The sequence below is a fragment of the Salmo salar genome, chromosome 16 (genome assembly GCF_965601325.2).
Source record: "Salmo salar chromosome 16, fSalSal1, whole genome shotgun sequence".
Classification (NCBI taxonomy): domain Eukaryota; kingdom Metazoa; phylum Chordata; class Actinopteri; order Salmoniformes; family Salmonidae; genus Salmo; species Salmo salar.
Window position 1 is genome coordinate 44,570,580 of NC_138306.1, and position 15,138 is coordinate 44,585,717.

General features: G+C 41.9%; 1 protein-coding gene across 2 annotated transcripts in view; it reads right to left on the reverse strand.

The window, feature by feature from the left end:
- The window catches only part of LOC106573897 (3',5'-cyclic-AMP phosphodiesterase 4C), a 153,633-nt gene that overhangs the window by 107,934 nt on the left and 30,561 nt on the right, over window positions 1-15,138 (reverse strand). For both annotated transcript variants that reach the window (XM_045697294.2, XM_014149336.3), the window contains exon 3: window positions 13,498-13,700. In XM_045697294.2, the coding sequence (XP_045553250.2) occupies window positions 13,498-13,700 (203 nt within the window). The remainder of the gene's footprint in view (window positions 1-13,497; window positions 13,701-15,138) is intronic.

Genomic DNA, 15,138 nt, shown 5'->3' on the forward strand with positions numbered 1-15,138 from the left:
CTGGTATATCATATTCTAAAAATCAAGGTCCCAGGAAGTATAATCATAATGAAATGTATATTCTTGTCACTATTCTTTTTATACAGCAGAGACAAGAGAAAGAGGTTGTAGAAAACAAAGCTGACCCATTGATCGCTATATGACCTTTCTCAAGAAATCCAGTGAAAAAGGTCACTGATCGAAACATCAACAAACCAAAAAATGTGCAGACTGCAATTGAAAACACTTGAGGTTATTACTGAATTTTAAGAGGAAGTATGCAATTGAGAACATGAGTAATGGGTAATGGGAATATAACACCATAGTGCCTTCGCAGTATGTCAGGATGAGGTGTGATCACGGGGGATGGTGGGTTTCAATTCCCACAGCTAAGGGGGAGTTGGCTCTAATTTACACATGCATGAACACTAGAAATAACATCTGCTGGTAACTGCATGTTACACCAACTACAATAATGAAACCAACATCTCAGAACAAAAGAACAGATTATATACAATGAAAGAAAATGAAGTTAACCCGTATTTATGGCTTCTCAAAGCAGAGACCATTGAGTAATTCCACATCAGTGTGGCCCAAAAATGTATTGGATCTTCCTGAAATAATCCATAGAAAGGTCCTTTGGGGGAAGGATGTTTGGCATACCTTTGAAGACTGTATGTATCCAAAACTATTACTGAAAAATAATTTATTAATGTTGGTAAATTTGTGACATTTTAGGCTTTCCCAGGCCTTCTTTAAGACACTACAATGATGAGTCTGTAGATGCTACATAGCCAGTCTTGGTGTCATTTCAAAAGTTACTGTGGGCTCTAAAATATGAGTATACCATTTCTATACATTCATTTATGGATAATTAAAAATATAAACATAAATAATAGCACCCGTTTTGATTTTGTTAATTTTTAGACATTGTGTTAAACAATATACTCTACAAGTACATAACATTTCCAGACTGGGTTCTCTGTTACTTCTGAAGATATGACCCATTTTAAAACATCTAAATTGGCATTATAGGCCATTAACCAATCACAGCCCTCCTTTAGGATGGCAAATTCAGCAAATCAACAGCAGAGGGAGTTCCCTTTGAATCCATTTCCCCATTCACTGGGTTGGTGGTGCTCATAAAATGTATCAGAACTTTAAAAAGTAGCAAAGAGCCCACTCTGGAAATGTTATGTGCAGTAGCGGTGTGTGGGTAGAAAAAACATTGACTCACCCTACTTGTAGAGAAACGTTGATGCCATCCTCTCATGTAGACGAAACAGTCTATGACTGTCATACAGGACATGCTTTTAGCTTTTGTTGTCCTGGGCCATCTGGCTAAAATGCTTGCTCGCTAGCCTAACTTCCTTTCATGGTGCGCCAAGACCATTCACAGTTGAGCTCGCTCAGTTTAACTGAAAGCTGATTTCCTATTATTTTATCGTTTTTTTTAATCAAGGGAGGCCAAATGCTCGCTGGCTTCCCTTGCATTCAATGCTACAGGCGGCAACAATGTCATTCCCTTTTTGACCAGAGAGCATCAGATAGATGGGCTACACATACAGAGACAGAGCAGCTCTGTTTCGGTCGCTCAGATGCTTTTGCCGGTGAGGTACATTCAAAATATAAATAATTGTATATATTTTTCTCTTAGTAATTTTTGGGGGAAAGCGTGGTTTCCATGATATCTATGAATACACAACACTGGTTATGTATTTGTAGAGTATAATATTGTTTAAAACAATAAAAATGAACAAAATCAAAAAGAGTACTTACATTTTTTTTTATGTTTGTACACAGAAAAAAAAAGGAGCAATCTAAAACCTAAAAGGGTTATTCAGCTGTCCCCATAGGAGAACCCTTTGAATAAATATTTTTAGTTCCAGGTATAACCCTTTTGGTTCCAAGTAGAACGCTATCGGGTTCCATGTTGAACCCTTTCCCTCAGAGGGTTCTACATGGAACCAAAAACGGTTCTCCTACGGGGAACCCTTAGAAAAAAGGGTTCCAAGAGTGTAGCTGGAGCAGCCGTGTTCAAAGCGGTTAGAAGAGACCCACTTCAGGTAAAGGACACCAGCCAGTAGCTCCAGAGAAAGACTGAAAAGAGGCAGGATTCTAAAGTGACATCATAACACAGCATAACAGGTGTCATGCTGTGCTGAAAATGGGTGAGAAAGGGAGTCTTCGTATTAGTCATCCAAGCACTTAAATAAAGAAAGACTTGAAGAGAGGGACTGGAACATAAAAGGCGGTACTAGGTTTGGAAGTGTGATAGGGTCACCTCCTCGGTTATATTTTCCCCTTTTGATTGGAGATGATTGCAAATGATGCAAGCAAGACGATGGCCCGGCACACTTACGAATTATGTAATTTTATCCTTCTGTTTGCAGGCGGATTGGATCAGCATGTCCTCTCGGGTTATGGGTCAAACAAATGCAATTACGTAGTCTGTGAAGTGTGTGTGCAAGCAAGTGAGCAGTAGACCTGTGTGTGTGTGCGCGAATGGATTATTAAGCATTTTCTTTAAATGATATCATAGTGCTGAGTGCAGGAATATTAGAAGACATATCAATATTGTTGGGCTTGTCACCCAAATCTTTTATCAGAGCTAAAATCATGGTATTGGTCAGGGTCTTGTTTATACTAAATACTTTCTGCAATGTCCCCAAAATTATCGTTTTGATGATCATTGCACTGCAATGGCAGCAGTAATGGGCATGTAATGCTAAATTGTAATTATTTCACCTCTATGGCCTATTTATTGCCAAACCTCCCTAATCTTGCTACATTTGCACACACTGTAAATAGACCTTTTCTATTGTGTTATTGACTGCACTTTTGTTTATCCCATGTGTACCTCTGTGTTGTTTTTGTCGCACTGCTTTGCGTTATCTTGGCCAGGTTGCAGTTGTAAATGAGAACTTGTTCTCAACTGGCCTCCCTGGTTAAATAAAGGTGAAATAAAAAGTTCTTAATAAATGTAAATGCACTGAAACATATGGGGGGCATCTTCTCCAAACGCAATATGTAGGGCTCTCTTTGTAACACATAACTAATGCAGAGGCTGACTTATCGAAGGCTTCAAGCGCCCCTTTCTGTCATCAATTTCCATAGTCCCTACATCACATTTCATCTTGAGTGAATGACAGAAATAACCCCTTCAAAAGATCTGTTCATGTACAGTATCTCACATAACTTCTCATAAAGGTTTGCTACACATATCCAAGAATTAAATCATGTCTGATGAAATCATAGCACTGTTCAACATATGTTGTTTAAAAAACCCACCATGACTCATTGTCGGTGGAAGTGTTCAAAAATGATGTATATGGTTATATAAACCTTAATGATTTTCTGTCGTTGGAGGACATCCCCTGGCTCTGAAGTGAGCCTCTAATCTAGAAAGTAATCATCCCTCTCTCCCTCCTGCAAACAGAGGGTTCCGCCATTTCCTGTCCCCAGAATCACGAGTGTTCCCTGTTGACTCCAGGATTTGCTCAAAGCAAACACAGCCTAATGTTCTTTTGGCTGATGCAAACACGACACGATGTCACTGATAACCCAGCCTGGATCCCATTTCACATCCATCACAAGCTCCTGGTAGGGCTGACGGATTGGCCGATCAAAAGAAATCACACAAAAACACAACAAGAGGAGGATGTCTAGGCGTTGTTCTCATTGCGAGGTCTTGTTTGCAAATGAGATAACTTATTTTGGTTAAATAAAGGTTGAATAAATGTTTTATTTAATTTTTACGATTTAGTCATTTAGCAGACACTCATCCAGAGCTACTTACAGAAACGATTAGGTTTAAGTGCCTTGCTCAAAAGGCACAGAGTTTTCACTTAGTTGGCTCTGGGATTTAAACCAGCAACCGAAACGCTAGGCTACCTGCCGCCCCCAAAAAAAAAAGGTTATTCATTTTTGTAAATGACATGCAGTGTATTCGGAAAGCATTCAGTCCCCTTGACTTTTTCCACATTTTGTCACGTTACAGATTTATTCTAAAATTATTTATTTTTTTCCCTCATCAATCTACACACAATACCTCATAATGTTTGCAAATGTATTTCAAAATAAAAAAACTGAAATATCACATTTACATAAGCATTCAGACCCTTCACTCAGTACTTTCTTGAAGCACCTTTGGTAGCAATTACAGCCTCGAGTCTTCTTGGGTATGACGCTACAAGCTTAGCACACCTGTATTTGGGGAGTTTCTCCCATTCTTCTCTGCAGATCCTCTCAAGCTCTGTCAGGTTGGATGGGGACCGTTGCTCCACAGCTATTTTCAGGTCACTCCAGAGATGTTTGATCGGGTTCAAGTCCTGCATCTTGGCTGTGTGCTTTGGGTCGTTGTCCTGTTGGAAGGTGAACCTTTGCCCCAGTCCGAGGTCCAGAGCGCTCTGGAACAGGTTTTCAACAAGGATCTCTCTGTACTTTGCTCCATTCATCTTTCCCACAATCCCGACAAGTCTAAGTCCCTGCTGCTGAAAAACATCCCCACAGCATGATGCTGCCACCACGCTTCACCATAGGGATGGTGCCAGATTTCCTCCAGACGTGATGCTTGGCCTTTAAGCCAAAGAGTTCAATCTTGGCTTCGTCAGGCCAGAGAATCTTGTTTCTCATGGTCTGAGAGTCTTTAGGTGCCTTTTGGCAGATTCCAAGCAGGCTGTCATGTGCCTTTGACTGAGGAGTGGCTTCCGTCTGGCCGCTCTACCATAAAGGCCTGATTGTTGGAGTGCTGCAGAGATGGCTGTCCTTCTGGAAGGTTCTCCCATCTCCATAGAGGAACTCTGGAGATCTGTCAGAGTGACCATCAGGTTCTTAGTAACCTCCCTGACTAAGGCCCTTCTCCGCCAATTGCTCAGTTTGGCCGGGTGGCTAGATCTAGGAAGGGTCTTGGTGGTTCCAAACATCTTCCATGTTCTTGGGGACCTTCAATGCTGCAGAAATGTTTTGGTACTCAACACAATCCTGTCTCAGACTTCTACGGACAAGCCCTCACCCTCATGGTTTGGTTTTTGCGCCGACATGCCTTTCCAAATCATGTCCAATCAATGTAATTTACCCCAGGTAGACTCCAATCAAGTTGTAGAAACATCAAGAATGATTAATGGAAACAGAATGCACCTGAGCTCAATTTAAAGTCTCATAGCAAAAGGTCTGAATACTTAAGTTTATTTAATTTTTTTCATGAAAAAGTAAACAATTTCCTAAAAACCTGTTTTTGCTTTGTCATTATGGAGTACTGTGTGTAGATTGATATTTTAAAATACATTTTAGAATAAGGCTGTAACGTAACAAAATGTGGAAAAAGGGAAGGGGTCTGAATACTTTCCGAATGCACTGTAGGCCTATGGAGACACTGGTGTTATCCAGGTGACAAAGATTACTTCTAATCTATTAGACCAGGAGGACTCACCAGCATGTCATTGATGACTAAGAAACGAGCATGTTTACAGCTATGGGGGTCATGGTCATTTGACTGGAAAGGTGGAGTGTACAAAACCTGGCCTTCATTGAGACAACAAAAGGAGGTTTTATTTTTAACTTTGCCAAGTCATCTTTGACAGGCCCATCTTGAAGATGGGTATCCTTCTTGTGAGTCATATTTGGTTATCCTTGTAAGCAGAACAATTTACAGCAGAGATAGGAAACTGTAGACCCTCCTTTTGAAGGCCCCTCGGATCAATCCTTCCCCCCATTTTTTTACATTTAAAAACACATACGTACGTACGTATGTATGTATACACACACACACACACACACACACACACACACACACACACACACACACACACACACACACACACACACTTAAATTACTGTTCCGAGTTAGAGTAGTAGAATACACAAGGTGAAGCGCAACTGCAGCGCCTCATGATGAGTTATGATTTTTTGTAGCCCCCTCCCACATCAAAGTTGCCCATCCCTGACTTGCATCAAAGTACCAATAGAAAAGTCATCTGAATAAAGCCATTTATAACATCTTGAGTCAAAGAATATAGAAACAAACAAGACCATAGCACTATTGCTACCAAGTACACATTTTGTCATGAATGATTGGACAACTTGACAGGTAGTGAGTAAACACAGTAAATGTTGAATGTGGATGTCTAGACAGCTTCAGGGCAACTCGGCAGCCTTCTCTCATCACAAATCCTGGGGTGAGAATTGAGAGTAAGGGCTTTTTGCCATGCTATGATGCTAGGCTGCCACCCCAGGGAAGCAAATAGCCCCAAACACATCTGAATCACTAGACGTCTTGGTCATCCATCCATAAAGACCATTAAACCTGAACTGATGGCATTTTGATTGCACTGCTTCATCACAAGCCAACAGAAAGAAGATGAAGCAAAAGAAACAATGACTTGGGTCTCGCAAAGCTCTTGATAGTGTAGAACAAATTAGGTGCATTAACTCCTATCCTTCACGGGACAATGAGAAGGATTCTAATCCAATAATTACATGGAATGTTTCCATGGCTATGGATAAACAAGAAGACAAGATGCTGACACTTAAAATAAGACCTACCTACCTAAGCTCCTTACACAAATACTCATATCAATGCAAAATAAATATACACTTCTGAGGGGGGGATGACGTCTACATGAGACACCAAAGGCCAGTATTTGTAGAGAAACTGCCCTGGTGAGAGCGACCCAGCGAGAATATCAGTACGACTCTACAACCTCACATCCTGACTTCACTCTCTGACAGAGCACTTGACTTCCGGTCATTCCGACTCGTCTGGCTTCCGACCGAGCTTAGGCTTCCTCCTTAATCCCCGGTTTAAGGATAGGACCCTTTTTTTCATTTTTGGCTAAAATGACATACCCAAATCAAACTGCCTGTAATGGCTCTTCCTACATAGTAGGTAGTCCAGGATACGTGCCAGTAATTGGTATCAAATACCAGTGGATTTGCCAGGACACCCAAATCAGTAATGCAACAATGGACATTTACAGGTCACCCTATCAGAACCAGTGTTGGGGCAACGTGTTACAAAAGTAATGTAATCAGATTACTTTTATAAATAGCTGAGTAAAGTAAATTTTAAAATTGGACAATATTATTATTACAGCTACTTTGTCAAACAATACTTTCAGAATCATATCACTACCAGGTGCGTTTCATTATCCGATCTCCACTTGTTTCCTCATTTAGTTCTCGATCGAGCGGAGAAAGACTGTTTGGAATAATGGCATGACAGCTGTAATATAATATATTACTTTTCAAGCAACTAATCCGAACCTCATAGCACTCATAAGCTTTTCTCATCCATGAATAGAACACTATAAATGTTGCATGCTAAAACATGTTCTATGCTCAATGTTAACATTGGCTGTTTACATCATTAAACCCTGTAGTTTTAATGCCTGGGCTTGATATTATTATACCTCGAAAACATATGGGTGCCATGGCAGCATCATCCATTCGATGGCTAATCCTTCCAGTGCCAGTGGTAAAAGTCTTCTTTTTTTTTTTTTAAACAGAGCGTCCAAGTAAAACAGCAGCTATCTGGACCACTGAGACATATGGGTCACTCTTCCCAGAAGCACAATAATTGATGACATCACAGCCCAGCTGGGGAACAGTGAGAGGGAGGCAGCAGCACTAACACCGGGCTTAATTAAAGGCTCTGTTACCTAACGGCCACCATGTGAACGGCATGGAGACACCAGCAAACGGCTTGGATAGACAGCAGGAGGTGGGCTATATTCAGGAAGATTGAGGATTTTGGTCATTTTATCAACACGACTCAATCATCTAACAAACACCGTACTTAGGGCCTTATCCAATCAGAACCGTAAAAAAGTCAAAAACATAATTGTTGTTGCACTATAAGAAAGCATGTTTGATAAATGTCCTTAGCAATATCATGTTCAAAACTTGAAACAAAATGAAAGTGATACGCTTTCACAATGCGCAGAAAGAACATTATTGTTTTAGGCAAAGGCTGTTGATTCATAGGTAACCGCCCAGTCTTCGACCCCCCAGATCTCTTTTACCCAGAGCTGAAGACCCGAAGATCCAAATCACGTTCTGCGCATGGATTTCTTTATCCTTTACGCACAACTTTTGTGGTCACCAACCCCTTTTTATTTCCCAATGTCAAGTGTGAATGATAATTCTTCAAGTTTTACCAGAGTTACGTCCATGCAGAATCTGCATGCCAACCATTTGAGTTACACTGTGTTTTTTCAAAGTAGCCCACAGTGTTGTTTTGAACGTTGTAGCCTACAGTGAGATCATTTTAGATTGTGTTAAACTGTAGCATACCTGTGTTTACTTTCAAATCAAAGCACATATTTTGCATAGTGGCGCGAGCTGTTGAGTTTTGGCCACATGAGAGAAAATGCAACCACTCGCACAATCATCCTAAAATCTCATAAGAAATGAGGTGTTCTTTGTCTTACAGTAATGTTACACTATGCTATTATATTGGGTTCTGTTATGTAGAATACCATCATTATGTGATCTTACAGACATTGATTCAGCTTTGATCTAACTTTATTAAAGGAGCACCATTCGCCTGAGTAGCCTGTTCTGTGAGCAGCCGAACGAGTAGTAATAATTTGTTTTCAATACAACTAACAAAGTGCTTCACATCCTAAAAAAAAGTACTAACAAAGAAACATAGGAGGAACAAGAATGAAACAAGATAGCTAATTAAAATCCTACTTTTTTTAATATAAAAGTGTGTCATTCGCAGGGATTTAAAAAAGGGGCACAGAATCTGCAAGCCTGATCTCTGGCAGAGTAGTACCCCTTTTTAAGCAGATATACAGTAGAGCAGAGGCTGTGCATAAAGTACATGCACAGAAGCTTCAGGACCTTTTGATGTCAGGGAGAGGGGTCCAGAGAAGAAGTCGGACCCGCAGCCACTCAGTACTTTTTAACTGCTCCCCAAAGCCTGTTTATCTGTCTTTGATTGGAAAGAGCTTCAACAAAATACTATTCTATAGACCGTTCCCATTACTAAGAGTGATGAAAGACCATAACACACCCACACCTACCACAACACACAAGGCAGTATTCATCAGCAAAGTCAACAGCATCCCTCACACCACAGCCACATTTACCTCTCTCTACCTTGGCCATGCAAACTGAGTCATCAGTGTAGGATAAAATGTCATGGGACAATTAGAGGAGAGATGCATTAGAGGAAAGACGCATTCGTTCATACATATAAGGCGTCGGGGAGGTAGAATGCAGGAAGTGAGTCACTTCTCTACTCCAACCTGAAGCCTGCTGTGATGTCATTACCATATCATCATCATCAATGCCCAACAGTCAGCGGCAGTCAGTAGACAGCTTTCATGGTGGTGAGCCTCCAGAGTGGATAACCTCTCTTTACTGAGGTGAAATGAGATGTGAACACTGTGATGCTATAATAGCAGGCCCCGGTCATGAACCATAACTGACCCCAGAACAAAATGTTGCCGGCCCAGACAGCAAGGGTCATAAAAGGTCACAGGAAATCACAGCTGAATGGGTTGAAGAGGTCACTTCAATCTGATGTCAGTTGAGGATGAGGACGATTAATGATTTGAATGATTTTCTGATCTTAAAGTGACCATATGATTTTAGCCTGAAGAAGATTGATGGATTCAGCCACAACACAACACCCTCTCACGCTGATAAGCGCAATATCTAGACCATTAATGAAAAACAACAGGAAACATTTCCCTCAGGATCAACCTTAGACTGCAGACTGAGATGATCTCAGAGATGGGGAAGGTCCCTTCACAATATCCTCTCACTTTTATTAGGCCAAACCTCTCCTATCATTGTCACACTGTCTTTCCAGGGGAAATGCTCAGCAACCCAGACTGGTGTGTGTGTGTGTGTGTGTGTGTTGTGTGTAAATTTAAGTAATAAAAATAGAAAGGCTGCATACTACCAAGTATTTTTTCATTTTTTCCCCTTGGTCTCAGCCCATTGTGAAAATGTAAATAGCCTACCATTGATCTCCGGACAGACAGACAAGATGGATGGAGAGAACCCTTGAAACACAAAGAGATCAATGGTTCCTGGAATTATGCACACACTTCAATCAGCATGAGCTCAATACCTTTCTGTGTCAAGGGCTAAATCAGTGCACCCTGACTTTACTTCTCACAAAATGGAGTGTGGGGACAATATTGACATTCTTAAGTGGAGTTGTTTGTTGAAACACTGCTTTGCAATTGAGCACTTTCATCCCTCTGTTCACATTGTCAACTTTGGAAGTGACTAAAAGGTATTAACAAAAGGAGATCTATAAAGGTGAGCAAGTAGGCTAATTAAAACAACTAATAATGATGCATTACAATTACCGTTTATATAAGGATGGCAACGACAGTCGTGTTTTTTTCAGCCCAGGGCGCAGCTTCTCCATAGTTCTGTTGCGAGTCAGGTACCGCTCTGTATCGGAGTGAAAACGTTGCTTGATTCGGATGTGAGTTCTTGGTTGTCGCCACAAGTGTTTGGGTGCCTTGGCGGAACCAGCACCTTCTCTACTTAGACCTGTACACTCCATATGTTCGGTTGTTCCCTCCAACATCAGGAGGCTACCTCTTCGATATAAACTTATTATGTGCGCGCTGTTGGCGGTGGCAGAGCGTGCTGTCCACTAGCCGAGGTGCTGAAACGAGGAAACGCTTCCTCACAATCGAAATGGAAAGTTCTTCTGCATCAATATCGACACAACCCCAGTGAATAGTACAGCCACAAACGAATGATATCAACTCTTAAAATATGATATGAAACTATTAATTTGATCCTTTCTTCTTTTGCTGCCTTTCATCCATAGAGATTCATCGTCCGCAAACATTTGTGTAAATCCTCGCGCGCACTTTCAAGGTATGAGTTTATAGCAAGACAGAATAAAACAACGTTTTTGTCAATTTCTGAAAGCTCTTCAAACGAAAACATGTCGGAGAGAGAGGAGCATCTATAGGTAGGTGAACTCTCACTCCCCTGCGGGTGTTGTTGTGCTCTCATCTGCGCGCGTTTTATAAAGCAGTCCAGCCAACCGTTGGGACTGACGCGAGGTAGGCTATTCATCACATTTCCGAGTAAGCAACATTGACTGGGAATTCAGGAAATTACTAATCCCTCTGTGAAACAAAACATTGATTTATTTCTGTTATAAACTTTGGACACTTTCAAATTTTCTGTGACCAAATTGTATGTCGGCTACTGGTAAATGAGTCAGCCCAACTCTCCAATCGAAAATATCACCTCCATATTGATAATTTCAAAGTAACTACAAAATATATTCAGCCACTCAAGGAGTGCAAGGTAAATGTAATAACATATTTATATTTAAAAAGGTGCTTCTTTATTAGTATAGTAAATTGTTTAAATAATAAACAGCTTTTATTGAACTTTAATTTCCCTCCAATATCGCTACAATACAACTGCACTTGCAGTTTGTTCTCTTTAATTTCATGAAATCCTGAAACTAATGTTGGCCTGTGGGTAACTGCCAAAATAAAGGAAACACCAACATAATGTGTCTTAATAGGGCATTGGGCCACCACAAACCAGAACAGCTTCAGTGCACCTTGGCATAGATTCTACAAGTGTCTGGAAACCTATCGAATTCCATAATTTGGTGATTTGCTGATGGTAGTGGACAACGCTGTCTCAGGCGCTGCTCCAGAATCTCCCATAAGTGTTCAATTTGGTTGAGATCTGGTGACTGAGACGGCCATGGCATATGGATATCATAAGGTGAATCCACCAATTTGTAAGTCGCTCTGGATAAGAGCGTCTGCTAAATGACTTAAATGTAAATGTAAAATGGTTTACATCGTTTTCATGGTCATACAGTGACCACTCGTGCCCTGTGGATGGGGGCATTGTCATCCTATGGGGGATTAACCACGGTAGCCAAAACAATGGCCTGCCCAGCATTTTTATACATGACCCTAAGCATGATGGGATGTTAATTGTTTAATTAACTCAGGAACCACACCCATGTGGAAGCACCTGCTTTCAATATACTTTGTATCCCTCATTTACTGAAGTGTTTCCATTATTTTGGCAGTTACCTGCATGTTGTAATGCTCAACCATAAAAGGCAATAACACTCCCCATAGCCCTGACATCCAGTAATAGTTCTTCAACAGTAATAGACCTTTGACAGTAATAGACCTTTGAAAGTAATAGTTCTTGGACAGTAATAGACTTTCGAATGCATCCTGTACCCAAAAGACATGAATAATTGCACAACGTTTTGAAATGAATTACAGAGGAATCCTTTTCTGTACCTTTATCTCTAGTTATGTGCATGTCACTGTGCCCTTTTCCTGGCATTGCAAACATCGAGAGTAGGAGAGGGAGACCGGGAGAGAGAGAGGGGTTGTCCAGACTGTTTTCAGAACTATGAGCTGAACATAAGTATGCCAGTGGAAGGGAAGACAGTAGCAGGAGACCCAACTGTAGTTTGTGACTACTATCATCTCCAATTTTAGCCAATTCAGTTGCAGTCAGACAAAAAAAAAAAAGAGAACACAGAGAGGACTGAGAGGAAGAAAGAAAAATGTCAAAGACGTAAACAGAGAAAGGGAGAAAGAGAGAGAACGACATGAGACATAAATGGACATGGAGAGGGAGACAACCATCCAAGACTCTCTTCCCACCATTCCAATAATTACCCGTCATTTCGAAAACAGCCCGCCATACAGAATCCTGCATCTTTTCCTGCCGTCTGGCCTCTGTGATGCCGAGAAGCAGACTGTAGAGCCATCAGCTCAAGCACAGACACAGTGTGTGGGTGGAGAGGCTAGATGTAGCGCCCGGCCAAAACGAAATGTGGATACACGAACACAGACACACTAAAGCAGTGACCTCCATTGACCCGAGGGTGGGAGAGAGTGAGTTAGGTAGCAGCCGTCAGACAGAAGGCTTTTCTTAACCCCCTCTGGGCCTAGAGAGATACGGGATTCAGAGAGATTAAGCGCAGCCAAGAACATGAAGGTCGATGAGCACGTACTTAGAGAAGTAGGGGCAGGCAGGCGTGATGGGAAGACGCTGTGTGAGTGAGTGCATAAACACACAGACATCTGGGGATAAACAGACACTGGCCACACCCACACACATCCACAAAAGTTATTCAGTCTCTGCTCCCTCAGGCTTGGCTGCAAGAATAGATGGATTCGAAAACCAAATGTCACAGGTGCAATTTGACAGAAAGTCAGTTGACAGTCTGTCCTGAGATTACATAATATTTTCCTGAAGTGTGGAGTGAATTCAAACCCCAGCATAAGACATCAATATCACACAGTAGCCTTCTCAATGAATCACACTGTGGACCTCTCATGGCTTGTTGAGCACATGGAGGGGAGAAAAAGAGGGAGAGAAACGAGAGATTGTGAGTACTCGAGGGACAGAGTGGGAAATAAAGAGAGGCAGCTCACTTGAGAGCGAGTGTTGACAGGAAATTAGACAAAAAAACAAAGTGAGAGAGAGCATTAGAGAGAGATAGTTGAAAGATTAACAAGCTGCTCCACTGACTTGCAGTCGTCGATGGTCTCCAGGCTCGTGGCCTCTACGCCAGCCAGGGCCTTCCTATAGAGAGCTTCCAGGTGTAGAAGCCTGCGGTTGTCCTGGGCGTAGGTGGAGTGGCGCCGGGACAGTGGGGGCAGCAACACCGTCCCTGAGAAACGCCGACGCAATGCATAGCTGGGGTTGGCCAGGGGGAGAGAGTCCCGCCGACTCTGTGGAAGAAACAAAACGCTACTAATCAGAGGACAGGTATTATGATCAATTAATTATATATACACTGAACAAAAATATAAAAAACACAAGATGTAAAGTTTTGGTCCCATGAGCTGAAATAAAAGATCCCAGAAATATTCCATATGCACAAAAAGCATATTTATCTCAAATTCTGTGGACAAATTTGTTTACATCCCTGTTAGTGAGCATTTCACCTTTGCCAAGATAATACAGCCATCTGACAGGTGTGGCATATCAAGACACTGATTAAACAGCATGATCATTACACAGGGGCACCTTGTGCTGGGGACAATAAAAGGCCACTCTAAAATGTGCAGTTTTGTCACACAAAACAATGCCACAGATGTCTCAAGTTGAGGGAGCTTCCAAATTGGCATACTGACTGCAGAAATGTGCACCAGAGCTGTTGCCAGATCATTTTATGTCCATTTCCCTACCATAAACCGCCCCCAACGTCCTTTTAGAGAATTTGGCAATACATCCAACTGCCCTCACAACCGCTGACCACGTGTAACCATGCCAGCCCAAGAACTCCAGATCCGGCTTCTTCACCTGCGGGATCGTCTAAGACCAGCCACCTGGACAGCTGATGAAACTGTGGGTTTCCACAACCAAACAATTTATTCACAAATTGTCAGAAACCATCTCAGGGACGCTCATCTGTGTGCTCATCGTCCTCACCAGGGTCTTGACCTGACTGCAGTTCAGTGTCGTAACTCACTTCAGGGGGAAAATGCTCACCTTTGATGGCCACTGGCACACTGGAGAAGAGTGCTCTTCACGGATGAATCCCGGGTTTCAACTGTACTAGGTAGAGGGCGTCGTGTGGGCGAGCGGTTTGCTGATGTCAACATTGTGAACCGAGTCCCCCACTGTGGCTTCTTCCATGGTCTGCATACTCAGACATTTGGGATGCTCTGGATCGACATGTACGACAACATGTTCCAGTTCCCGCCTACATCCAACAACTTCTTGCAGCCATTGAAGAGCAGTGGGACTACGGCTGTTGCGGTGACTGTATTACCGCCACACTGGCGAACACGAGTCATGAAGGCAGTCAAATTTCACGTGACCATTTAGTCACGGTAATTAGGCTTCTCCAAGCTCTGATGCTGTTGATGGCCTACCAAACTTGCTAACTGCCTGGTACTCAGCACTCTCTTATCCCTCTAATCACTCTGACATCAATGCAAATGTAATCGAAAATCTAAATCAAACACTTCATGAGAGCCCATGAGCTGATGTTGCACAACATTCCTATAGGCTATGCGATTGCATGACAAAACATATTGATGGCCTCTATTAAAAAGAGGATCCCATCAGCTTTCTATAGGCAGGCATACTACATTTACTTTCCTAATATTAAGCACATTGCTTCTCTTTACAACAGGAGTATAGCCTACCTGGCTGGCATGA